The 27,594-nt window shown below is 39.1% G+C and overlaps 1 protein-coding gene across 2 annotated transcripts in view; it reads right to left on the bottom strand.

Moving 5' to 3' along the window:
• Positions 1 to 2,348: 2,348 nt before the first annotated feature.
• Positions 2,349 to 27,594, bottom strand: part of zgc:101569 (uncharacterized protein LOC449822 homolog) — a 48,399-nt gene continuing 23,153 nt past the window's right edge. The window contains exons 4-7 of one of the 2 annotated variants that reach the window (XM_061921909.1): positions 26,763 to 26,907; positions 8,762 to 8,911; positions 8,048 to 8,163; positions 2,349 to 2,460 (exon numbers count right to left, since the gene is read on the bottom strand). In XM_061921909.1, coding sequence (XP_061777893.1) covers positions 2,452 to 2,460; positions 8,048 to 8,163; positions 8,762 to 8,911; positions 26,763 to 26,907 — 420 coding nt within the window. In that variant the 3' untranslated portion in view covers positions 2,349 to 2,451. Of the gene's footprint in view, positions 2,461 to 2,800; positions 7,593 to 8,047; positions 8,164 to 8,761; positions 8,912 to 26,762; positions 26,908 to 27,594 lie in introns of those variants that run through there. The other variant, XM_061921908.1, reaches the window with a different exon arrangement.

The raw sequence follows: 27,594 nt of genomic DNA, 5'->3' as shown, positions 1-27,594 counted from the left end.
TATAACAAGAGCCAATGTTGTCAGCATTAGAGGGCATTTTAACTCTGATGAATGAAGCAAACCAACTGCAAAACGTCATGTACATCAGATATGACATCCGATATCAAAATTTGGCCCAGGAGCCATTTGTGGCCCGCAGCATATTGTTGAAATAAAATAAAAAAATAAAAACAATCTAAATGTCAGAACAAAAGCTATCATTTTGATACAAACAACTAATAATAGGTTTTGTCACTTATGACACAAAGCTGAATACGTGAACCCTTGTTTATCTTGGTTTTTGGTTCCACGTTTGACCATGGTAAATTAATTGTCGCAAAGCAGGAATTATTAATTATAATTTAAATATTTTTCATACCTAAGTGCATTAAAAAAAACTGTTTACCACCGTCTAAATATGTTTTTGTTTTAATGATTAGAACCCACGAGACATGAAATAACACCCACATATTTTACACTCTTTTCTTCCAATATAGTAGTGTTGCCTGAAGCTGAGCCAGTCAGTGGCCACGATACTGAAGAGTAATCTAGAATTTAGGGATTTCACCATCTACGGTCCGTAATATAATCAAAAGGTTCAGAGAATCTAGAGAATTCACTGCACGTAAGCAATTATATTACGGACCTTAGATCCCTCAGGCGGTACTGCATCAAAAAGCACCATCAATGTGTAAAAGTTATCACCACATGGGCTCAGGAACACTTCGGAAAACCACCGTGAGTAACTACAGTTTGTTGCTACATCTGTAAGTGCAAGTTAAAACTCTACTATGCAAAGCAAAAGGCATTTATCAACAACACCCAGAAACGCCGTCGGCTTCACTGGGCCCAAACTCATCCAAGACGGTGTGATGAGTCCACATTTCAAATTGTTGTTGGAAACTGTGGATGTGGTGTCCTCCGGAACAAAGAGGAGAAGAACCATCAGAATTGTTATAGGCGCAAAGTTCAAAAGCCAGCATCCGTGATGGTATGGGGGTGTATTGGTGCCTAAGGCATGGGTAACTTACACATCTATGAAGGCACCATTAATGCTGAAAGGTATATACAGGTTTTGGAGCAACACATGTTGCAATCCAAGCAATGTTATCACGGACGACCCTGCTTATATCAGCAAGACAATGCCAAGCCAGGTGTTACAACAGTGTGGCTTCATGATACAAGAGTGTGGGTACTAGACTGGTCTGCCTGTAGTCCAGACCTGTTTCCCATTGAAAGTGTGTGGCGCAATATGTAGCTTAAAATACCACAACGGAGACCCCCCAACTGTTGAACAACTTAAGCTGTACATCAAGCAAGAATGGGAAATAATTCCACCTGAAAAGCTTCAAAAATTGGTCTCCTCAGTTCCCAAACGTTTACTGAGTGTTGTTAAAAGGAAAGGCCATGTAACACAGTGGTAAAAATTACCTTGTGCCAAGTTTTTTGCGACGTGTTGCGGCAATTAAATTCTAAGTTAATGATAATTTACAAAAAATTAAAAATAATTTTCAGTTTGAACACTAAATATCTTGTCTCTGCAGTCTATTCAATTGAATATAAATTGAAAAGGATTTGCAAATCATTGTATTCTGTTTTTATTTATGAATTACACAACATGCCAACTTACTGGTTTTGGGTTTTGTATTAAAAAAAAAATCTGCCATAGAGCAAAACTTCAAAGCTTGATATAGCACCGAACTATGGTATGTTTTTAGGATTTTTTTTTTTTTTTTTACAAAATGAAAAAAATGTCAAAATGTCCCCAGCTTGCTTTGACTTTTAAGTATGCCACCCTTTGTGGACAAAAGTTTTGACACCCCTGTTATAGCGGAATCAAACTGACTAACTTCCAAATCATTAACAATTAGAAAAAAAAAGTAGAGGACCACAATATATACAAACTGGAAAACATCTGGGTTTTATCATGCATTCTAAGCGAACAAAATCAACATTTGAATGCCATGCTAAGCACAGACCTCCACTAGGGTAGAAAGAAAATAAAATCTACATCCGAACCAAAATTCAACACGCTGTGGGAAATGATTTTGTAGTTTTTGCATAACCCTACAATTAAAGTAAGCTTAACCAGTCATGGATGTTTCTCTACCTAATGGATAACCCCTTACACCACACCTTCGACACAAGCGATCACAAATTTGTCAAATTTTAAAAAAAGACAGTTTTTGCCTCAAGTTGAAATCTTAAGTGCGGTTCTAAACACTCAAAATGTTACTAATAACCAGTGGCTAATTAAATAATTAATCTTTAGTGTTGTTAGTGTACAATTGCAAAGTACTATGGGGGAGAAAAACACATCCTTCCAAAAACACCCACACCATCCTTATCATCATTCCTTTTACCCGTACCTGTGTTATGTCTTCTTGGTCCCACATCAGATTACGGAGGTCCTGCATGGTGATAACGTCCCAGAGGTGTCCGGATCTGTGCGTCTGCTGCTACTGCTGCAGTCTATCTTATCTGCGAGTGAGGAGTGACAAATAGCATAAAAGCAGCACATACACAACACACAGAAAGTGGGTGGCTTTCAGACTCAACACTCATACGTTCACATGAAGCTCATTATCTAAGGATCTAGTCATAAAAACTGCAAACTACAAAACAAAGCTTTTGTGTTTTTAACATTTTAGTATGACGTGAAGCCTGCGATGCAGGATGATGCAGGCTGGGGTGCACCAAAAGCAGGAGGAAACATTAAACAGAGAGCATCTGTGTCCTGTCACCACACTCTCAAGAAAGGACACCTCTTCAGACCTAATGATGCCTTTGACTGTTCATCGATCACGCTCACAAACATGCAGAACATGCAGCCCTTCTTTATTCGGGTTTCACAATGGTCAATGGTATCCATCCATCCATCCATTTTCTACCACTTATTCCTTTTTTGGGGTCGCGGGGGGCGCTGGCGCCTATCTCAGCTACAATCGGGCGGAAGGCGGGGTACACCCTGGACAAGTCGCCACCTCATCGCAGGGCCAACACAGATAGACAGACTACATTCACACTCACATTCACACACTAGGGCCAATTTAGTGTTGCCAATCAACCTATCCCCAGGTGCATGTCAATGGTCCCCCTTACATAATAAAATCCTATGAAAAGTTTCTAAGGCAGAACCATTGTTATTACATAGGAAAGTCGGGGGGGGGGGGGGCTATCTCAGCTACAATCGGGTGGACACACCATGGACAAGTCGCCACCTCATCACAGGGCCAGCACAGATAGACAGACTACATTCACACTCACATTCACACACTAGGGCCCATTTAGTGTTGCCAATCAACCTATCCACAGGTGCATGTCTTTGGAAGTGGGAGGAAGCCAGAGTACCCGGAGGGAACCCACGCATTCACGGGGAGAACATGCAAACCCCAAACAGAAAGATCACAAACCAGGGATTGAACCCAGGACTACTCAGGACCTTCGTATTGTGAGGCAGACGCACTAACCCCTCTACCACAGTGAAGCCCGGAGCAGAACCAGTTAAAACAATACCAGAGAGGCCCACAAGGTGTCTTGGTCTATTTACGGTAATAAAAAAAAATGGGATGGTTTACTGTATCAAAAGCAGCGCTTAGATCCAGCAAAACCAACACTGTCAGACTTGTATTACCTAAATTCCACCTGATGTCATTTAAAATCTTTAAAAGTGCTGTCTCAGTACTGTGGTTCATCCTAAAACCAGACTGATGTCTTTCTAAAATGGTATTCATATTCAAAAACTCATTGACCTGGTTGAAACCAGTTTTTCTAAAATTGTACCTAAAAACTGTAAGTCAAATACAGGTCAGTCGTTATTAAAAAATGTTTGGGTCAAAACTGCTCTCCTTCAGATGGGGCCCCACTGCCAGGGAAGTCCCCTGTCTGAAGACATCAGTTCATAATAGTTAAAAGTTGGTCAATTAAAATCCATAAAATTATATAAAAGGTTATGTGAGAATTGGATCTAAAAGGCAGGATGTTGGGTTTACTTGGTAGAAAACTCGACAGTGTCCTTCCATCTACCAGAACAAAACTCTCCAGTGTTTCCTCAGGCAACGACAACAGATCAGGTGTGTCATTAAATCAAACTTTTTGGGCTTGGAGACCAGAGCTGATGTCTTTGATATTGGTTCAAAAGTGGTCTGCAAAGTTGTCGCATAGGGCGAGGAGAGCCTGTAGAGTAATGCCCGCAGCTAAAAGCAACTGCGTGAGAACGTATACTCGAATATCACGATATAGTCATTTTCTATATCGCACAGAGACAAACCCGCGATATATCGTGTATATCGATATATCGCCCAGTCCTACTACTACCTCTCTGCTCTGCGAGAGCATATGAGGTTGCACGCGCGACAGCATGTGACGTATGTAAGAAGGTGCGCTTGTTTTACGTCTGTGAGAAGGAGACACAAGGAGTGGGAAGAGCATGTAGTGTAATGCCCGCAGCTAAAAGCAACTGCGTGAGAATGTATACCCGAATATCATGATATAGTAATTTTCTACTGGACAGAGACAAACCCACGATATATCGAGTATATTCGATATATGCCCCAGCCCTAACTGGGTATATTAAAAAAACACACAGTAGTGGGCAGACACAGCCAGGTCAACAACAAAAGACATGCCAGTGGACAGGCCATGTCTTATGACCAGGTCCATCCAGGGTGTGTCCCCTGTTGTGAGTCGGCTGTGTGACGTGCTGCTTAAAATCAAACAGAACTTTTAAAAACTCTCTGGATATCAAATCTGAGTCATCAACATGTAAATAAAAATCACCAGTTATTAAAATCCTGTTATAGGAGGTGTGGATGAATCAAAAAAGTTCAGTAAATTCACTGATAAGAGAGCTTGAGTGTCGGGGGGGTGGTCTATTAACAGTTAAACACAGAATGGTGGTGCTGCTAAAAACAAAGGCGTGCTTCTCAATTGGAGTGTAAGTGTTGTTAAAAGAAACGTTATTTGAGGTCAGTAAGCTATTAAAATTTATATAGTCCCACCTCCTCTTCTGCCCCGTCTAGTAAAAAATAAAAAGTTACAATTTGGTGGGGAAGCCTCTAATCAAAACTCAAAAGTCTGATAACTCGAATGAGTCGTTTGAAAGCACCAGTTTAAATTAACGTTTATTTTTCACTCTTCGGCACAATAAATGGGAACTGCACTATCCGGGGAATTTCGCATATCATTCACAATCATTATGAAAGACATGACGACAGACGTATTTTTTAATGCATTCTAAATATTAAACAAAAGCAATCAAAAGTCAGATTACAATGGAGCCTATGGGAGTCGTTCAATTCTGCTTGTAGAGCCCTAAAAAAACATCCAAACACCTCCATTAGGGTTTAATATACATAATGTAAGTATGTATGGATGTAAAATGGGCATATTTGTAACAAAATTTTATATTTACGTATTTTGATAATTTTAAGCATACAGAAACACATCATGACGTTTGCTTTTTTTCCCATCACTGATTTCTGCTCCCTGCAGACTTTAGGAGAGCCAACAAACATAACAAACCATAACTGAAAATGCAAGGTCTGCCGTCATTACGATACTGACTGCTGGGATGTTCATATGTTCCCATTTAGATGAATAATGTCTCATAATCCTTGTGAAGAAATGGGGTGGGGGAACAAGTGCTTTTCGCGTTGTCCTTGCCAGTTCCAGGTCCTAAACGGCTATCAAAGTGTCCCAATTTGTCCGTTTATATCTTCAGCCATCTACTTTCCAGGCGAGTTGCATGATTTATGATTTAGAATAAACTTACAGCGAGGCAAGGAAACAGTAAACGATTCGATGATGTAAACATAGAAACACCCGGAAGTGATCACGACGCTGCTCAGAATAGTTTGTCTGCCTTAGCATTTACAATAATATCTCTAATACTTGGTTAATATCTAAGTCACGAAAGGTAAGTTGAGTATTGTTGGCGCTTTCTGAATGTTTGTTGGATTTTATGGGCGGAATAGTGGAGCTCCCATTGGCTTCGCATGTGGGTTCTCACCGGGTACTCCGGCTTCCTCCCACCTCTAAAAACATGCACCTGGGGATAGGTTGATTGGCAACACTAAATGGTCCCTAGTGTGTGAATGTGAGTGTGAATGTTGTCAGTCTATCTGTGATGGCCCTGCGATGGAGTGGCGACTTGTCCAGGGTGTACCCTACCTTCCGCCCGAAAGCAGTTGAGATAGGCTCCAGCACCCCCTGCGACCCCAAAAGGGACAAGCTGTAGAAAATGGATGGATGGATATTATTTACATTTATTTATTACAAACTTGTATTTACGATACTTTTTTTTAATCCATCCATTGTCATGTCTTTCATAGAGATTGTGTACGATAGGCAAAATACATTTTAAAAAGGGCAGTTCCCCTTCAACATTGGCATATTACTAGTACAGAAAGTCACTGTCGACCTAAATATAAAACACTACAGTATTTTCACTAGAAAACTAAAAGATGTCAAATTGTCTTATCTTCGGGGTCTACAGATTTAAAGGACATACGCAAACCAACCAACATTTCTGCCTGAACAAGTCAGAGCTGTCATTCACTGTGACCATCACTGTTGTCTTGTATTTGGGTCAATACAATAATGATGACAAATTAGGGCATCTATTGAATACTATAGCCTGGCCTAGACTAACCCCTGATTTCCACAGGATGCGAAATGGCTGGGAAATGTCATTGACACGGCGGCGGACTCGGCTGGGTGGCTAAAAATTAGTTTCAAACTTAACAGCCAGCTGCTTACACCGCAGTAAACAAGTAGAAGCTCAATCTATCCCTGCGCACAAGCGTGATGCTATAGACCTAATGTTAATGAACCAAATGAAAAAACTGCTGAGACATAGTAACGCTAGCTAATTACTGGAAGAATAAACAACACAGTACTACTTTCAACAAAAATCATCTGAGTACTCTCAACAATTGTCATCCAGCTAAGGCACACTTAAACACATTTTTTTAAGATACAGGTAGATACCGTATACCGCCATTCGGACTAAAAATACCACGGTATTAGTTTTGGTCCATATCCTCCAAACCTAATGTGACCATTTCCACCAACTGCGGAACGTCACTGCCATGCCGCTGCACTACATATATGCAGGGCTTCTATTTTTAACGGTCACCCTTCAACACGGATGTTCAATTTAGCTAAAATCTGCTTGTGTTAGACAGGAAGTCATGCACAAACAAAATCAATTATTTGGTTTATTTTCCATATAAAATTGTCCGTCTTTAATCCGGATCGTATTTAACAGTATTTAACACGTCCTAATGGGCGGAGACGGACATGAAGTCAACTTGTCAATGATTTTCGGATGGACTTTCAACACGTTGACATAAATGGATGAGAACATGCAAAATCTGAAGGTCCAAAATTTAAGAAGAATATACAGGCATTTCCCTACCAGCATCCTGAGAAAATCAAGGGTAAGCTTTCTGCTACTTTAGAATAAAAGGTGATTTGTGTGTCACATAATAAAATAAATAAGCTTATGAAAATGTCCCTCCTCTTCCAGCTCCGGTAGTGAATTTAGCTGCCCCAGCGATGGCTTCAGACAAAATGACTGGCGCTCCGTGGTCCATTTCATACTGCATGGCCTTGGTGGATGCAAAGAAAAAGAATAAACTCAAACAACTCAACATCATTAAATCATATTGTAAAATGTTTTCCAAAATGGTATTATATTAGATATATATTTATTATAATTATTAAATATATGTACTTTTAGACATCTTCTTTATCAGCCCTAAGTACGACTAATACTGCTGTACTGTATTCTATTATTTGACCAACATATATTGCCTATATAATGTCTACCATGTCTTCTTAACTTTGTATAAGTAAAGAATCTAAGCAGATGATTCCACATATTTAATTTGTATTTTTGAAGTTCAGTTATGTTGCTATTGGCCGGGAGACGTCACATGGTTTCACTGTGTCCAGAGCCACCTATTTAGTTAAGCCAATGTGAAATAAATGACAATGTAGGATGGTATACAGCATACACATGACGACAAAAGTAGTAGGTTTAAAATATGCAAATGAGGCATACCTGCGTGAAGGAGGGTGCGTCGTAGCAGCTGTAGATGGCCGAGGAGCGGTCAGATCTCATGCACTGCTGCGGGAAGGAGCTAATCTGCTCGGCAAGCTGCAGGGCCGCCTGTAATCCTGTGGTTGCGACGCACAGGATGTAAAGGATGTGTGTAGCCAATGTAGCCATTCATAATACAGGAAATAGACACCAACCACCACCGGAGTAAAAAAAAAAAATCAAATAAAATTCCCCAGAGAATCTCTGTGAGCTTTAAGCCAAGCCACTGCGGCCACAAGAAAGACATGCTCTTGAGTACTATGGAGTCCACCATAGTCCACTTTGATGACCTCCATGAGAAACACTACTTTCTGGCTCTTCAACAAGCCGCGGATGTCATCACATCCACGCAAACTCATTTCAGAGTTTGGAGCAACTAACGTTTTTGGAGTAGATTATAGCACCCTTGTCTGTAAAGGATTTTAGACGAGCATTTTTGCAGTATGTCTTTAAAAACATGTCCAGGGTGTACCCCGCCTTCCGCCCGATTGTAGCTGAGATAGGCGCCAGCGCCCCCCCCGACCCCGGAAGGGAATAAGCGGTAGAAAATGGATGGATGGATGGATGGATGTCTTTAAAAAGAACAGATAATAGGATCTCTGACTTACATTTTTGCAGAAGATCCTTAAAAGCAGCAGAATTGGATACAGAGGATAAAAACTAAAAAGTGCCTACCTTGGCCATCAGGGACAACTCTGTTAGCCAGCCCATACGCCAGCGCTTCCTGTGCTCCGATAGGCCGCCCGGTCAGAATCAGGTCCAGAGCTCTGGACAGACCAATGAGCCGAGGGAGTCTCACTGTACCTCCGTCGATCAGTGGAACTCCTGGAAAAGCAAGATATTTCAAATAAGTCGTACAAATTTGTGGAATTCATATGCCTTAAAAGAGGCATAGAAAAATGTTTTGTCATTGTTCTTTGGCCTTTTCTAATGACTAAAAAGGCAATAATGCAACCGCATGATTTCATTAGGCGAGACGTCCTGCATCGTTGTCAATGAGTTATCACAAGTGGACTTATTTTTCACACTTTTATAATTGGGGTTTTTTAGGCAAAATATTACCTGTATAATAAGGAATTATGGCTGTGGTTTTTAACCTATGTTAGGGACAAATGGAACAAAAATAAATAAATACAATTTCAAATAATTATTTAAATGTGACATTACTCATAACTGGAATAAATACATATAAACATACAGTTAAAATAAATCAAAGCGCTTACAAGGGCCAAATGGGACAAAATGCAATGAATAAATCTTAAATTAATTACTAATGTGTTATTAATTAAATCATGAAATAATCAAATAGTTAAATAAATAATTAAATAAATTATTAAATAAATTGACAAATTTAATAACACTTATCTAAATAAATAAATGATAAATGGGTTGTACTTGTATAGCGCTTTTCTACCTTCAAGGTACTCAAAGCGCTTTGACACTACTTCCACATTTACCCATTCACACACACATTCACACACTGATGGAGGGAGCTGCCATGCAAGGCGCTAACCAGCACCCATCAGGAGCAAGGGTAAAGTGTCTTGCTCAGGACACAGCGGACGTGACGAGGTTGGTACTAGGTGGGGATTGAACCAGGGACCCTCGGGTTGCGCACAGCCACTCTACCACTGCGCCATAATTAATACATGGCCCATTTAAGAAACTATATATTCTTTTAATTGTGTCCTATTTGGACCTTCTTTTGAGCCTCGCACACAGTTTGCATGCTATCATCCCCAATGGAAAACGCAATATAATTAAGGGGGGAAAATGCAGAATACATCTTTTTCCATGGCAGGTAAACAAATACTGTATGTGAATTTATAAAACTTATATGCCTAAACCTAAGCTTATAAAAGTCCCTGAACATAAAATAACTCACTGAAAAAAGACCTATAATGGCTCATAACGGGTTACAATATGAAGACAAAGTGTTAAGAGAAGGTGAAAATGAATTGTGGACTGCTGCACCAGAGCATTGTGTTCAGAGTCAATGGTGGGAAAAAGGCACAGCTTCCAAAGACTTAATCATATAATATACTGCTGCTAGTAATTGAGCTTACTGCTGTCGGGGGAACAACATTTGAGAACGATTGCGCTCCTTTCCTTAACTGCGTCTCTGCTTTCCTTCCGCCATGGACACATTTTGCAAAAAATACTGAAACAAGGGTTGCACTGCAAGGTGTGTTCCACTTTTGGCATGCAGCCCAATATCTAAAGAGCACCAGCTGGAAGTGGCACAAGAACGCACACACACACACTTTCATACAACAATCCCCAAGTTCCTAAGAGTCACCGCTTATTGAGAGCACATGTGTCAGGCGTGTTTTCATAACCGCAAATCATCACGCTGCCCTCCCCCTTCTATGTCATTCTGTGGCCAAACACTGTGATCCCATTCATACAAGTCAGAAAGCAAGTCCTTCTAGTACATCACATTTTTCGATACGGTACAGACACAATCCGATTTCCCAAGCAAAACACATTACTGGTTACCTGAAAACTGTATTCATTGGGGAATTACCTGCCAGCTTCAGTTTGTGTTTCATTTGTAAAATCATTAAAGCTGTTTACACAGAAGCTAGGCACTTTTTTTGTTTTGCATTTTGTTTCTTCACTGTAACGAAAATGAACAGTTTTGGTTTACCATCTTGGTTATCGTACGGCCAAATATTGTGTGTAACAAATTAGGCAGATGGCTTGCGAAACATTCCGCAGAATCAAGTGCCCAAACAAAAGAAACCCATGTGCTAGTGACTTTTAGTCTCTACGGATGGAAGTCTTTCAACTAGGGCTGGGCGATATGGTCTTTTAACATCTCTATATTTTTAGACCATGTCATGATACAAATTATTCATTGCGATATTTTGCCTTAGCCTTGAATGAACATTTGATCCACATAATCACAGCAGTATGACGATTCTATGTGTCTACATTAAAACATTCTTGTTCATACTGCATTAACATATGCTCATTTTAAACTTTCATGCAGAGAGGGAAATCACAACTAAGTCAATTTAGCAAAACTGTATTAATTAAACAGCTATTAAATATTCATGACAGTGCAAGATTGTCAGACATTTTAAAACAAGCTATGAGTGCACTTTTGTGCATGACTAAGATGACATACCAAAACAGCACTAAATTAAAATGCACTTTTTGTACAGAACGCCACTACAATAGTTTCAAACAAATAAATTGCACCTTTGTGCATGTCACACAAGATATTTCAATAAGTGTCAAAAAAAAAGATCTGCATAATAGGAAATCAAATAGCAGTGGTTCTACTTTTTGTAGCAACGCTTTTGCCGCATAATTGTTTAACACATTCCCGCTTGAAGCCAAACCACCGCCAGACGATGGACCCTGTGCTGTTTTTCTTGGGAATTAATCCTTCCTTCCTTTGTTACCAGATTCGCACACCCTCTCTCGTATTACCACTCGCAACGCACCGTTAGCATACACAGCTAATTTTACCCATGTAGCTACCTCTCTGCTCAGGGAGGGCGTGTGATGTGCACGCGTGACGTATGTAAGAAGGTGCGCTTGTTTATGTCTCTGTGAGAAGGAGAGACAAGAAAGAGTGGGAAACGCATGCAGTGTAATGCCCACAGCTAAAAGCAACTGTGTGAGAACATACTCGAACATCACGATAGTCATTTTTGATTTCACACAGAGACAAACCCGCGATATATCGAGTATATCGATATATAGCCCAGCTCTACCTTCAACTCACAATTTATTTTGATTCCGATTCTTCCGTTGATTCCATTCAGAATTAATTCAAAATGATTCCCAAAATATGGTGTTTAGGAGATGAATTATAATAAAAGATTTAATTTTCAAAACAGGTTACAAAAGCTCCTTTTGGCTCCCGGCGTATACTGTATAGCTTTTTAAAAATTGATTCTTGAAGATTTTGAATCGATTCAGGATCGTAATAAGAACGATTCAGATCTAAATTGATTGTATTTTTGGCACACCATTAGTCTGTACTATTTCAATTGAGTATGAATGCTAAATAAGCTACTACTGGGCCAAATAAAGTTGCAAGTTGCAACACTAATAAAGAAGGTGAGAAATTATATTGAATGACAAAAAAAAAAGCTTGTAGCAAAGCACAAAGGGTGCAACTATGTGGCTTTCCCCTCCCATCTTCCATATCAGCTCATTGCCAATAAGAGTAAGGTAAAAGTGATGTAAAATTATTAATTTAAGTAATGTATGTATTTCACCTTGTTGTCTGGATATAAAACTACAATTACGTTCTACACCAATGTGTTTTGTGCTATTTGCGGGTATCTGGAGTAGATTTATTTGAATTGCATTAGGTATGGACAACACAGCATGAAATCTATATCACTATGTAAACTGCAGCCTCCTGTGATAATTATATATCACAATATATTACTTAGCATATAAACGATAGAAGCATTTCAAAACAGGTTACAAAGGCTTCTAATTTAGTTGCTGACATATGCAGCAACATATTGCATAATTTTCAGTTGTATTTTCTCAAAATTATAATGAATCTACTTGCTAATTTACTGTTAAAGGGGAACATTATCACCAAACCTATGCAAGCGTCAATATATACTTTGATGTTGCAGAAAAAAGACCATGTATTTTTTAACCGATTTCCGAACTCTTAATGGGTGAATTTTGGCGAATTAAACGCCTTTCTGTTTATCGGTCTTGTAGCGATGACGTCAGAACGTGACGTCACCGAGGTAATACACCCGCCATTTTCATTTTCAAAACATTACAAACACCGGGTCTCAGCTCTGTTATTTTCTGTTTTTTTGACAATTTTTTGGAACCTTGGAGACATCATGCCTCTTCGGTGTGTTGTCGAAGGGTGTAACACTAACAGGGAGGGATTCAAGTTGCACCACTGGCAAGAAATCTGCCGCCAGAACCCCATTGAATGTGCCAGAGTGTCTGCAAAATTTACCGGCGATGCTAAGGCAGACATAGCACAGAGATGTATGGGTAACCTGCAGATGCATTTGCAACGATTAAGGCAACGAAATCACAAAGGTGAGTTTTGTTGATGTTGTTGACTTATGTGCTAATCAGATATATTTGGTCGCAGCATGACTACCAGCTAATCGATGCTAACATGCTACGCTAATCGATGCTAACATGCTATTTACGCTAGCTGTATGTACATTTGAAACTAGATACCCACATTTAATGCGAAACAAACACTTACCAATCGACGGATTTAAGTTGCTCCAGTGTCACAAGATGTGAAAGTCCTGTTTGTTTGGTCCGCACATTTTACCGGCGATGCTAATAAGGCAGCCATGTTATGGGCCACTTCATTAGGTACACCCATGCTATGGCCGAATAGCGTCAATAGCTATTCGCTCAATCGCTTCAGTTTCTTCTTCAATTTTGTTTTCGCTATCTGACTCCATACTCCTACCATCTGTTTCAATACATGCGTAATCTGTTGAATCGCTTAAGACGCTGAAATCCGAGTCTGAATCCGAGCTAATGTCGCTATATCTTGCTGTGGTAACCGCCATGTTGTTTGTATTGGCAGCACTGTATGATGTCACAGGGAAATGGACAGTCGCATCGCAAATAGCGAAAATCAAGAACTTTAAAGCTTTTTTTAGGGATATTCCGGGAGGTGTAAAATTTTGAAAAAAACTTTGAAGGAAAACAAGCCACTGGGAACTGATTATTATTGTTTTTAACCCTTTTGAAATTGTGATAATGTTCCTGGTTAGTTTATGTTGTAATATGGTTCCATGTAAACTTCTATTAAACTGTAATAAACACGTATTAATTTGTATGGATACTTTACATTAGTTTTGGATTATACTATAAATCTGGGAATGGATCCAATACCAAGTAGTTTCAAAGGCAGTAACGGCCATATCAATGTTTATACTTCCAATTTTCAAGATCATTAAAAGATTACATTTTGATCAACATTTTAAATCATCCTGCTAATACAGCGTGACGGTGTAACAATATCAATCAAATATTAAAATAATTTCCTACTATTGGCCCTTTATTTGTAAATCCTCTGTTTTTTTAAGTTAAAATACTCCTGTGTCCAGGAACTTACTTCCTGAGTTTGTAAACAATAACAAAAATTATCACATATTCTGTGATAAACAGATATCATATAATCACTGCGGCATCGACCAAATACGGATGCTATACTTGGTATTGTTACTGTGGCGGTTTGTATTGATCTGCCCACCTCTGTTTATATTCAAAAGCTCTAGCTTAGCGGTTAGCATGCCTTATTGTATCCTTCTATGGTGTGTAGTGTAGCATGTTAAGCTAGTCCTCATCCTCCAGTGATAATGTTACATGTAAGAAACTTAGTTTATTTTCCGCCATGGAGGCGAAGGTTTGCCGATTTAAAAGCAGCTTTGCACTGTGGAGGGACAATAGCTCCGAGTGAGGACACTAAAGTGCCTTTAGATTCAGTTGTTCTCTTGTCCTTGTCAGATTTGTTGGAAACAGCTAGAATGTGTCATGCATTATCATGATATAATAAATACAAATGTATATAATTCATACCATGGATATAGCACAACCCTAATTTGCATAATTTGTTATGAGGAAAAATGCTTCTAATTGCGTACGACTCGTTCTCTTTCGGAACTTAATACTAGCAAAAACTGAGGTACCAATGTATTTTGAATACATTTTCAGAATCCTACTGCTTCCATCTCAGATGTTCCATTAAGGTAACAATTACAACGGGTTACACTCTGATTTTTCCATTCTTAGAGGCTTCATCCTGCTCCTAATCCTATAGAGATCATCCGTTTTAAAATGCATCGCCAACCCTTGCTGGAGACGTTAAAGGGGAACATTATCACAATTTCAAAAGGGTTAAAAACAATAAAAATCAGTTCCCAGTGGCTTGTTGTATTTTTTGAAGTTTTTTTCAAAATTTTACCGGTCTCGGAATATCCCTAAATAAAGCCTTAAAGTGCCTTATTTTCGCTATCTTCGAAACCACTATCCATTTTCCTGTGACGTCACACAGTGCTGCCAATGTAAACAAACAATGGGAATACCACAGCAAGATATAGTGACATTAACTCGGATTCAAACTCGGATTTCAGCGACTTAGGCGATTCAACAGATTACGCATGTATTGAAACAGATGGTTGGAGTATGAAAGTATTGAAGAAGAAACTGAAGCTACTGAGCGAATAGCTATTGACGCTATTCATAGCCATAGCATGGCCGAATAGCTGCGTTAGCATCGCCGGTAAAATGTGCGGACCAAACGATCAGGACTTTTGCATCTTTTGACACTGGAGCAACTTAAATCCGTCGATTGGTAAGTGTTTTTTTTCGGATTAAATGTGGGTGGAAGGAAACGTAATATAGTTGCAAATGCATCTGCAGGTTATCCATACATCTCTGTGCCATGTCTGCCTTAGCATCGCCGGTAAAATGTGGAGACACTCTGGCCCAATCAATAGGGGTCTGGCGGCAGACACTTTCGCATCTTCGGGCCGGTGGTGCAACTTGAATCCCTGCCTGTTAGTGTTGTTACACCCTCCGACAACACACCGTAGAGGCATGATGTCTCCAAGGTTCCAAAAAATAGTCAAAAAAATGGAAAATAACAGAGCTGAGACCCGGTGTTTGTAATGTGTTGAAAATGAAAATGGCGGCTGTATTACCTCGGCGACGTCACATTCTGATGTCATCGCCTCCAGCACGATAAACAGAAAGGCGTTTAATTCGCCAAAATTCACCCATTTAGAGTTCGGAAATCGGTTAAAAAAATATCGTCTTTTTTCTGCACCATCAAGGTATATATTGACGCTTACATAGGTTTGGTGATAATGTTCCCCTTTAAGAGCCTGTTGTCACGATTTTACTATTCACACCATAAGCAGTGTCATTACCGGCTATTTAAAGAATATTTTTAAGTATTGCTTTATAATACACTGTGTCCATCACAATCATTTTAAATTTGACATTGTTGGATTATTTGTGCGCATTTTAAATGGAGTCAATGTTTGCTTGTGCTCACAGACGACAGCGTTGAGTGCAAAGGGTATACCCCCCATCTTCTGCTTGATTCAAAGAGGAGAGACAAGCAGGCAGGAAGGAAACAGCAGTGAGAGAGATAAAGCAGTCAGCTCTAGTGCGTCTGTTTTTGGTGCTGCTGTTGGCACCATCGCTATCAGCAACCGGAAGGATCCCTCTTCAACATCCACGGCACCTCCACCCCTCCGCAGTCCTTCAAAACACGGCTTTCTTTCTCACTGATAGGCTTGGTCTCTGATCTGTCCTCTTTGCAGGAATGCACTTAAATGCGTGCTCTTTTGTCCACCACAGTGAGGGCGGTAAACGACGACACTTTGGTGCACTGTGGATGTTTTAAATTGCTTTACAAATAGTTGAATTAGAATCCATCCTCACATTTCAGCAAGCATTTTTTCAGGGATTTATTTGACGCCATTTGACGCCAAGGGAATGGTGTTAAATGGCGGACAATATTTATTTTTATGAAATACAATTAAATTATGTGTCGTCATACAGTGTGGAGCCACTCCCCTAAGCTAATAATATTCACTTCCATTACGGCAAATAAACAGCATTTCTTAGTAGCTTAACTAGGGCTGCAACGATTATTCAACATAGTTGACAAATGTCGACAAATTTGTCATGACAATTATATTTGTCGACAATAGTCACAACCATTGGCGTTGTTAGGCCTAAAATATTCTTACGCCCCCCTAAATAAGTTGGTGTAATTTTCTATTTTTTCTTTCTTTTCTTTTTTTTACAAATACATGTCGACATATTCATTATAAAGTGGCCCCAATATGAGTTTAAATAAATTATCATATAACATGTCCTTATTCACTCAGTTTCCCCTCACGTCATAGCGTAAGGTAGAGAGCCCCTTTAGTGCGTCGGTATCCAGTCTATTCCACTCGTTCATATAGAAAATGCCCACATCACTCAAAATCCAGTCCACATTTTTTCTGCAACCTTGCTTGCAGAAATACAAGGATGGCTTGTTAAACATTTCATAGGATTTTCAGAGGGAGGAAAAACAAAGACATTTAATATAAAATGTAAAATTAATAAATACATAAAAAGAAAAAAAAATGGATAAAAGCCATTTAACCATTTTTCACAGTCTTGCAGTCATGTCAATTGAAAAAAACTAAATTCAGCATCTGAGTCACAACAGAGCGATGGACCGATTTGCCACCCTTAAAAACAGACGGCATTCTTTGAAGCTTCCATCCACCAAGTAATTGTTTCTTGTTGATGCTGTAAACAAAGTGTCACTGTGCAAACCCATGTTTGTTGTTGTACTGAACACAGATTGAAAATAAACTGACTGAAATAATAATAATAATAATGAATAATTTCTAAGTCTTTGTTAGCCGTTTGTGAAATTTTGTGCTCATGCGCTACTTTCGCTCGCATCCTGTGCATCTCCTGGGGGCTAAGCCCCCCCTGTCCTTAAAAGCTAGTGACGCCCCTGGTCGTGACATCATCACATATGTTTTTTTCGGGCCACTCACTTGCAAAAAACATCAGCAGTGATTACATGCTAAGTTTGAGGAGATTTCCTCTTATTCTTGTTAAAAACATGAATAGCTGGCTTATTTTGCAAAGCGGACCTTGTTTTTAAGGCAGTACATCTGTCATACACGAGCATTCAAAGTGTAGACAAGATGTCGGACATTTGGAGGGATGATGCGGTCTCAACCCTGGTAAGACTACTGTAGCTTCTATCTTGTTTGCTAGCGAACAAGAGTGAGACGAAGTTGCGTGAAGAATAACAACTAACTATAATTTTAGTCAAAGTCTGCCAGCAAAAACGTCAACATCAATTCAAGTACTATTTAAAGCAACAAATGCAAACCGCGCGTGTGCGTGCGCGCGCACACACACACACACACACACACACAGAGAGTGAGACAGAAAGACAGAGTGAGAGCGCGACACCAATGCGGAGGTATCTTAAGATTAAACATACAATCGATTAAATAGCCAATATTTTAAGAATGAATCAAAGATAGAATTCTACACAAATAGTCTACATCAGTGGTCCACAACCACCGGTCTGGGGCCCAGTACCGGTCCGTGAAGCATTTGCTACCGGGCCGCAGGTAGCAAATGCTACCTGCATTTGTTAAATTGTTAAAGTTAAATTATTTATAAACAACTGCATTTTCTCCAACTTAACTTTCGCCTGTCCCACTAGACACACCAATAAGGGTCTTTACAGATGTACAATAAAACTGCTAGGAAATTGTCATTTGTTATATTTGTCATAACTTTGTGACATGATACATTGCACATCAATGAACATATAAAATATATATATGTGACAGATTGTAGCCAAAGGCTGATTTCCATCTGCATTTCATTGAAAAGAAACCAGCCCAGGGCTCCGACTAATTCAGCGTTATATTGAGTTGTAATTTTCATGCCCTTATTTTTGCAGTATTTATCCGACACAAGTGGAAAGCCGGTCCCTGAAAATAATGCCTACATTAAACCGATCCGTGGTGTGAAAAAGGTTGGGGACCACTGGTCTCGAGTGTTAAAACTGCCAGGAGTTAATCAATAGTCAATATACCAGTGTGCAACTTTGTAAACATCACAAAATGCTTTTCTTTTTGAGAAAGTTAAGATTTTGTGTTTTGTTGTTTTTATTGCTGTTATTTTAACAGTTTTTTAATACATAAACACATTTTTTTAGCACTATGCCTTTCCTTTCTTTTAAATAGACAACATTTTTTAGTCATTTTGAATTTTTGTAACAGCACATGCTTAAAATTTAATTAGAAGTTGAGGGAAAAACTTTAGCCATTACGCTTTGTTATCAAATTAGTCGACTAATTGTTAAGATGATTGTTGGCTAATCGACTTAAAATAATAAAAATAGGGCACTAATCTTAAATATCATTATTAAGTACTGGAAGATGAGGTTAAACATGTTACACACCAAGAGCAAATAAGCAGCAGGCGTGCTAATAGCTAAGCAAACCGCTAAAATAGCTTTAAACAACAAAAAAAAGTGCTTTGTAAACTTTAAGTCTCGATGGAACCGCGTTTAACAAGAAGATTAAGAGTTTAAAAAGAGTTTGTGTGAATAGATTTATATGAATATTACATCATATTAGATGTATTATTCACAGAAAATTATTAAAATTATATATCACTTGGTCATTATTGTCCAAATATCTGTCAACAGATGTAAAAATAATTGTGTTCCACCTACAGTCAAGGATTGTGGTGGTTGCATCATGGCTACACAAGTGCTGCTACCAATAGTGTGTGGCAGTTCACTGATTGGAAACATGAATTCAACATGTAATGTGACATTTTAAAAAAGGAAGGAAGGAAGGAGGTGCGCAATCATCATGGACGAGTGGAAGAGGATTCAAGTAACAATCTGTGCAGCTCATGTGAATTCCAGAATTAAGCAGTGCACGTTAAGAACGGTGCTCACACTAAATATTCACACTCAGGACACAGTTTCACTGTGAGCTGCACTGATTTGTGTTGCCAGTTATTTCAGTGAATAGTAAATCCATACTGCTATACATTCTGTGTAATAACCACTCTAAAGTATATCAATGCATGCACTGTATTATTGTATTGTGGCTCTAGTGTTCATAATGATTGCTGTCATTATAATTTATAGTAGCAGTACCTGGGTGGGTTGTAGCTACTGTATGTAGTTTTTGGGACCCTCCATTGGAGACCACACTGCACCTAAGAACTCCAGACTGTAGTACATAGTGTGAAACCGGACACACAGAGGTATTCTGCTTTGCTGCTGGTGCTGCTGGCATCCCTAACCACATCAAAGTCTAAATCCCCCTCTACCATGAGAGTAATGCAATTAAACTTTGATGTGGATTAGCAATTTCCGGACAACTCCAGACTAAATGGCCGGAAGCATTCATTAAAAAAAAAAAGAAAAAGGAGCGGGCCTTCAATCCGGCGACTTTGAAATCAAGTAAGAATTGTCAGTTGCGCTGCAGATGATAATCTCACTAATAGTTGACTATATGATGAGCTGACACCAGGGATAAGCAAGTTTTTTTTTAAACATACAATTACACAAGACCAACGTGAACAATTGAAATCGAGCAAGTTGTTCTTCATTAACGTCCACACTCTTCTTGTACATAATGTAGAAATAATCCAAAGAAAATACATAGCCAAATTAGAAATAAAGTGACAAAGGGGCTTTAAGAAGGTGTGGTATATACTGTATGTACTGACGATAAATGCTTCTAATTTTTATTTTTTTAAAACCTGATCATTTTTGACAAAATGTAACTATTTTATTCATTTATATTTTTAGTGGTGTTCTTTTTTTGTAAATAAAATAACTTATAGGCTCCTTTCGCCCGTGACCCGGAGAGGGACAAGCAGTAGAAAATGGATGGATGGATGATTCCTACTTGCCTTAACTTGACACCTCCGCCAGGAGATTATGTCATTGTTAGTTTGCAAAATAACTCAAAATGTTGTTGAAGGATTTTCATAAATCTTTTAAGAAATGTCCAAAATGGGATAAGGTACACTGTGGGCCAATGCAGATCATTTCTACTACATTAGCTTAAGTTTACATCACAATCCTTAACTTATCTACCAGTCTCAGTTTATTTCGAACATGCATACAACACAATTACAATGTAATAGACAATATAGTTCCACAGCATGACTCCGAGAAACTGTGTGTGTGTGTGTGTGTGTGTGTGTGTGTGTGTGTGTGTGTGTGTGTGTGTGTGTGTGTGTGTGTGTGTGTGTGTGTGTGTGTGTGTGTGTGTGTGTGTGACAAAAGTTTATTTCATTCTGCCGTAGTTAAGGTTGTATTTTCGCCTCATTCCTGTGAGAATCCTGCCTGGAACTGAAGTTAAAAGGAGTAGGACTACCCGGGACTATCGGCAGTGTGCATAAACAACCCCCAGGTAGCATCTGAGAGCATATAATGCTGTATCGTCTTTCTCTTTATCAGGGCTTATAAGGTCGGCAGTGCATTCTTCACTCACGCTTAAAATGAAGAATGAGGCAAAAATACAACTTTACCTCCTGTTGCTCCAAAAGTTATGGAAGAATGTTGATGAAACTTTCATGAAATGTCAGAAATGGGATAAGGAACTAACTAGTGATTATATTTTGAGGCCGATCCGGATCGAGGACTTTTTTTTTCTTTTTTTTTTTAATAGTTGGGAGATAGGACCTTGCGGAGGTCTGAGCTCTTAAACTGCTTTTCAAGTAGTTGCCTAATTGCCTAATTTTTTCTCTGGAATGACTTTCTCTTTCCACTTTTAAATGAGCAAGAAATGTTATCAAAGTAAGAGGTTATAGCGCCTCCTGTTGCTTTGGAATATACTTGATAGCCTGCAACTGCATTTCCTTGGTGACAAGTGGATGTATTTGTTAACATAAAAATGTTTATCAATTCTGTGCTTCCTGTCCTTTCAAAGTTAAAAAACAAGTGCTGGTTTTGAAGTCACACACGATCACTGGACTATGTCACGTCATTTCAAAAACACACAGCACATGTTCCGACTAGCTTGAAGTTACGTCAGCTTTGGATGGAGAATCTTCACGTGGCTTCTTCTCTGGCAAACATTAAAAAAGGAGTATGAGCGGGTAGGTCAGCTAGTGTCACACGACGAGGACAGTGCAGCAGACCTCAAGTAACACCCTCATTTTTGCTTTGAGCTATTATTGTGCATTTTGAGTTCCTTTCCCGCTGGTTGGAATCACTGAAATAGCTGCAGGACTCAGGCGAGCATGCATGATGGTTTTTTATTCCAGCGAGCAAGCGGCGGGACACTACCACCAGACTACTGTGACGCAACCTTCTCATTTCCTCCTCGGCGAAGCGAAGGGGCCCCAAGAAATGAAGCCGCAAGCCGGGCCCGGCCATTCACGTGCCAGAAAGCTGTCGGATCCTTGTGGTCACCGTCAAGCCACATCGGAGTGAGGCCGACAATTTTTTTTTTTTTTTTTTTTTTTTTTTTTTTTAAATCAGGGATTCCCTCTAGCTGCTGCCATCTGTGCCCGACCCAAAAACGGTAACAACTACTAAAAAGGAATGATCATAAGGAAATGCTGGGCCTTTAAATAACAGCAGAGCATTATGTTTGATGTAAATGAGCAGAGAAGTTTGGTTTGCTTTCATTTCGGGGGTGACACGTTTAAAGGGTATTTATTCTATCTTTTTTAGCTACCAAAAAAACACTGCTGTGCACCCGGATTGAAAAATCCACACTTGAAAACGTTCCGAAAATTGACTCCACAAAATAGCTGCGTTTTCTGCCATTATTGGGTTTGGACAGGACTTCCCTGTAAAGTGCAGTTGAAAGGACTTGAAAATGACATTTCGCAACAAGTCTGGACCTAAAAACAAAAATGTTTGAAAAAGTGCAATTTTCAGACATTTTTGGGTGCAGCTGGTGCCCCCAATGAAGGTTTGCGGGATTTGCAAAATATAGACAAAATATAATATAAAAGATATATTTGGCCGACAATGTATGTTGACACATTAATGCTGTGTCCCACAAATCTGAAAGCTAGAGGTTAATGTATCTCCTAAGTGCAATGTCACTCCTGATTAGTCACAAATCGTCACCTCCTTGACAGCAAATATATTATTTCAAGTATCATTATCACTGAAGGACAAGGAATAGCTAAACATGCTACACATCCTAAGAGGACACAATAAGCCAAGATAACCGCTAAGCTTGAGCTCTTTAACGTAAAAAGGGGTGGGCGGAGCGATACAAATATCAACAGTCAATGACACCAAGAACAGTATTAGTATATAGTCAACACTGCAGTGATTTGATCCATATTTTTTATTATCACAGTATAATTTTTTTTGTTATGGTTTATAAACATAGGAATTATGTCCCTGTACATAAGACTTTATCCACAGAATTTCATCTGAACCAATAACTAGTTTTTGCTTTTGTTTAGTTATTTTGCAGGTGGAATAGGGGTTAGTGAGTGTGCTTCACAATAAGAAGGTCCTGGGTATTAATCCCGGGGCTGGGGGTCTTTCTGTGTGGAGTTTGCATGTTCTCCCCATGTCTGCGTGGGCTTCCTCCCACCTCCAAAAGACATGCACCTAAGGATAAATTGATTGGCAACACTAAAATTGACCCTAGGGTGTGAATCTGAGTGTGAATGTTGTCAGTGTTGGCACTGCGATGAGGGGGCGAATTGTGCAGAGTGTACCCCACCTTTCGCCCGAGTGCAGGTGAGATAGGTTGCAGCCACCCTCGCAACTCAGAGGAACAAGCGGTAGAAAATGGATGGACAGACGAATAGTTATTGTATTGTATTGTATGTAATCAAAGGAAATAAGGAAATTTAAATATTTAATTGATATTGTTACAGGGCCATCATGTGTTTTTGTCTGATTATAATTAAGATCAAAAATGTAATTATTCAATGATGTTGAAAATTTGATGCATCAATATCAGCATTGAAAAGACCAAGACTACCAATGCAAGTTGGTAGTTGGTATTGGATCTATATTCGAATTTCTAGTATCGCTCAAAACTTATGTAAAGTATCCAAACAACAGAACAATGAGTGTTTATTACATTCTAACAGATGTGTAGATGGAAGCATGATACAACAGAAAGTAACCAGATATTAAAAGTAAATTAGCAAGTACCGGTAGTTTAATAATAATTCATAGCAAACAATACAACTGCAAATCACGCAATTTTTTACCGCATACGTCAGCAGCCACTTTGGGATCCTTTATAACTAGGTATGCACAATGTTTCCCCAAGTCCATACTGATAACTTTCTGCTTCTCAGGACCAATACACGATAACTAATTTATATGTATTTTTTCAAATGTAGACTGTAGTTTGTGCACTCCTGGAAGTAAGAAACAGTCAAACATTGGTGGATTTGACAAATAAATGTTTCCTAACCAAATATGACACCACAACTATGGTAGAGCTAATATCACACCCATAAATTAGAGACCATGTAATGAATAGGAACTGTTATTGTTACACTTTAACCGATACTAGTACCAAAGTGGTACTTTAAAAACGGTGACAATGCTTAAACAGGGCCCAATCCGGTACTTAAGTCTGAAAACATGCAAATTTTGGTAAGAAACAAACCCCAAAGCATTTTGTTTTCATGAAATTGAGTAAAATACATGTTAATCTGTCAAGTAATTTAAATACTTCCGTGATTAGTTAAATGATAATACATTTAAAATTAGAAATTAAATTTACAAATATTGCAGAAACACAGAAGAAAGAAAGAGTAAAAAAATGTTTTGAATTGGTTATATTATTTGTATGCCAAATAATATATCGTGATCCAGCAAATCATTATCGCAGGCAGCGGCAATATATATCGCGATATACATTTTGAACCATAATGCCCATTCCTATGAAGCGACTTAAAAATACAGAGACACTGTGCAGCAAAGTGTTTAAGTGCAATTTTCTGCTATTTTTGGGTCCTGACAGGACCCCGGATGAGGTTGTGAAGAGATTGCCCAACCTCCCGGACCAGACCAGTTCTCTAGAGATATTCAACCAAAACGGATTTTAAAAACAAAACCAAATATAGGTCAGTTACAGACGTGGGAGCTGAACGTATAAAGCAACGTATAAAGTAGTGTTAACAATACAGTAGTTTCTTATTAAAACTGCTGAATTAAAGACTTTCCCATCAATAAGTGTTGGTTGTGATGTTGTTGCAAATGAATGACAAATGCTTCTGTAGAATGGAAATTAACGAAGGACAGACGAGGGCACGCCAGAATGCTCCCCTGTCAAATTATAGGCCTGGTGCCGATAAGCCCTTCATGTTTACACTCTAAATTCAGAGCTGCCAGTAAAATTATAGTACAACTGTTATATTTATACACACCCAGCTCATATTTTAAGTACTCTCGTAAGATGTCAGCCGTATGAGAGATGCTGTAACAACTTAACAGGCGCCCACGCAGTCACAGCAGATAATTTTACAAAAATACCTATAAAAGTTTATAAAAAAATTGGGCCACATAAATAAGATGCAAGCTCTTGTTTGGCCTTGCAGTAGAATGCTGGCAATCGGCAGCTTCCTCTTCTACTTATCAAGAGGTCACGGTCGGCGACAAGCAAACAGACAAGACGGGACAGAGGTGATAAAGCAACCCAGCTGAAAAATACAAACAATGAGGACTTCCTGGCAATTGTATACTAGGGCAACAATGGCACCGCCTGTCAGAAGAAGAACACAGCTTTTGAAGTCTTCAGCTATGATTATAACAGTAATCAGAACTAGCGTAGTGTGAATGTGAATGGTTGTCTATTTGTGTTGGCCCTACGATTGAGTGGCGACTTGTCCAGGGTGTACCCTGCCTTCTGCCCAAGTGTAGCTGAAATAGGCTCCCGCTCCCCCCCGCCGCCTTCATAAAGAAAAACAATCATGTGTGCTTACGGACTGTATCCCTGCAGACTGTATTGATCTATATTGATATATAATGTATATATTGTGTGTTTTATGTTGATTTGATCATTTCAAAAAAATACAAATACGTTTGTTTTTTTTGTTTTTTATTTCTTGTGCGGCCCGGAACTAATCAGGCCCGGTGGTTGGGGATCATTGGTATAACCCACAGACACTTTTAAACATTTTATCCGGCCCGCAAGATGTGTTTGTTAAGTATTAAAAATTAGATATAGTTTTGAATGAAAGAAACTGCTGTTCGAAATATGTTCACTGGATGTCTCAATAGCAATTCGTAGTATCAAGAGCGTGCATAACTTCAGAGGGGGCGCAGCTACTGTATGTGCTGTGGGAAGATAGAGCAAACACTTCTGTGTTTGGGCACTACATACTTATGCTGCTTATCAGTGATAGTATACAAAATGTGGGTTGTTACGTTCATGCCTTGATCGCCAAAGACTTTGATCATGTGACATTTACACCCCCAAAAATGCTTATGATCTCTAGATTTCGTGTTGTACTTATTGTATGACTGGCGCACATGAATATGCTTGAATAATATGTATTCCTATTCTATCTTCATGTGTGATTAATAAACTCAGTTTAAATTCACAAGTTTTGTTGTAAGTAATGCTATATGTACAGAATAAACCATGTTAGTACATCAGTGAGGAAAATGAGTAAATTACATCAATAACATCCTGTAATTTGATTTTGACATTTATTTAATCTTCTGATAGTTTGAACCTTATAAAACTCTGCCAAACTCAATTCCAACTGTTTCACTGATGAACATTATCGGTCTGCTTTTTTTTTTTTTAATTATGATGACAACGGAGTTTCCTGGAAAAAAATACTAAAGCCGACTTATTTCACAGCGAAGTAGAGGACAAACTCTCGTTCAGTGTCACCTCTTTCAAGTGCACACACATGCGGCCCCTACTCCCGCTCCCTCGGATTCCTTCTCTCGCCGTCTGCTACATGAGGAGCAGCTAATGAGGACTCTCACGATGTTAATCAGAATCAGTCTTTATGCATTGTAAGTAGATTTTACTTTTCTAAATTTTTATTATTGTAGCAATATGGTTGGTAAAGTTAAGGATCTACGTGATTTCGGATCATTTGTGAGCACATCAGAGACTTTTGTGTAAATGTGTGTGTTGGCAGAGCAGTATACAGTAGATTAAATGAGACATACCAAACCTGCGGCAGAACACCCCCATGACAGCGTTTTCCTCCATCACCCTGAGGTCGGCCAGCAGGGCCAGTTCCAGTCCTCCAGCCACGGCAAAACCACTGACTGCTGCGATCAACGGTTTAGAGAACTCCAAACGGGAGGGACCCTGCAGCATAAAACCGGATTAGTACATCATAACAAAATTCAGTTGTGTATTTTACAATAAGTGATTCTTTGTTTAACCCTTAAAATATGCTTGTTTTATGCCATTCAGTTTATTTTAAACCTATTTTGAATTAATATAAGTCAATTTAGATCATATATTCCATTTAAAAACAGATTACGATTGTCAGCTCCCTGGCAATGCTACACAAACTGTGACACTTGTTCCTTTGGACAAAAATTATAATCACATTGAAAATGATATTTTGGATCCCATGTTTCTAAGTAGTCCTTAGTTTGTGAATGTGAGTGGTTGTCTGTGTGGGGTGGCCCTGCGTTGAGGTGACGACTTGTCCAGGGTGTACTCTGCCTTCCGCCCGAATGCATATACACACACACATATATATATATATATATATATATATATATTTCTTTATAGGCATCCGTCCGTCAGTAGTGACAATGGGTTGCGCCTGGGGGAGTTTATTTCTTGCAGCGGCGGCTGTGGCTGTACAGCCACACTCTTTAGTGCCAATCTCTGGTGCAGTTGGCGCAAACGTATGGGGAGGGTTCTGACACAGGAGCAGGTCCCGCGTCACGCAGTTTCCGCTTTAGTCTCCTCGCCTGCAACAGGGAGATATGCCTCTCCTCGGCACGGCAGGTTCCTGTGGCAACAGTCTGCCTCCAAACG

Source organism: Nerophis ophidion, linkage group LG15 (assembly GCF_033978795.1).
Source record: "Nerophis ophidion isolate RoL-2023_Sa linkage group LG15, RoL_Noph_v1.0, whole genome shotgun sequence".
NCBI classification, from domain to species: domain Eukaryota; kingdom Metazoa; phylum Chordata; class Actinopteri; order Syngnathiformes; family Syngnathidae; genus Nerophis; species Nerophis ophidion.
Note: the sequence above shows the minus strand (reverse complement) of the source record. Positions and strands in the feature narration are given on the sequence as shown.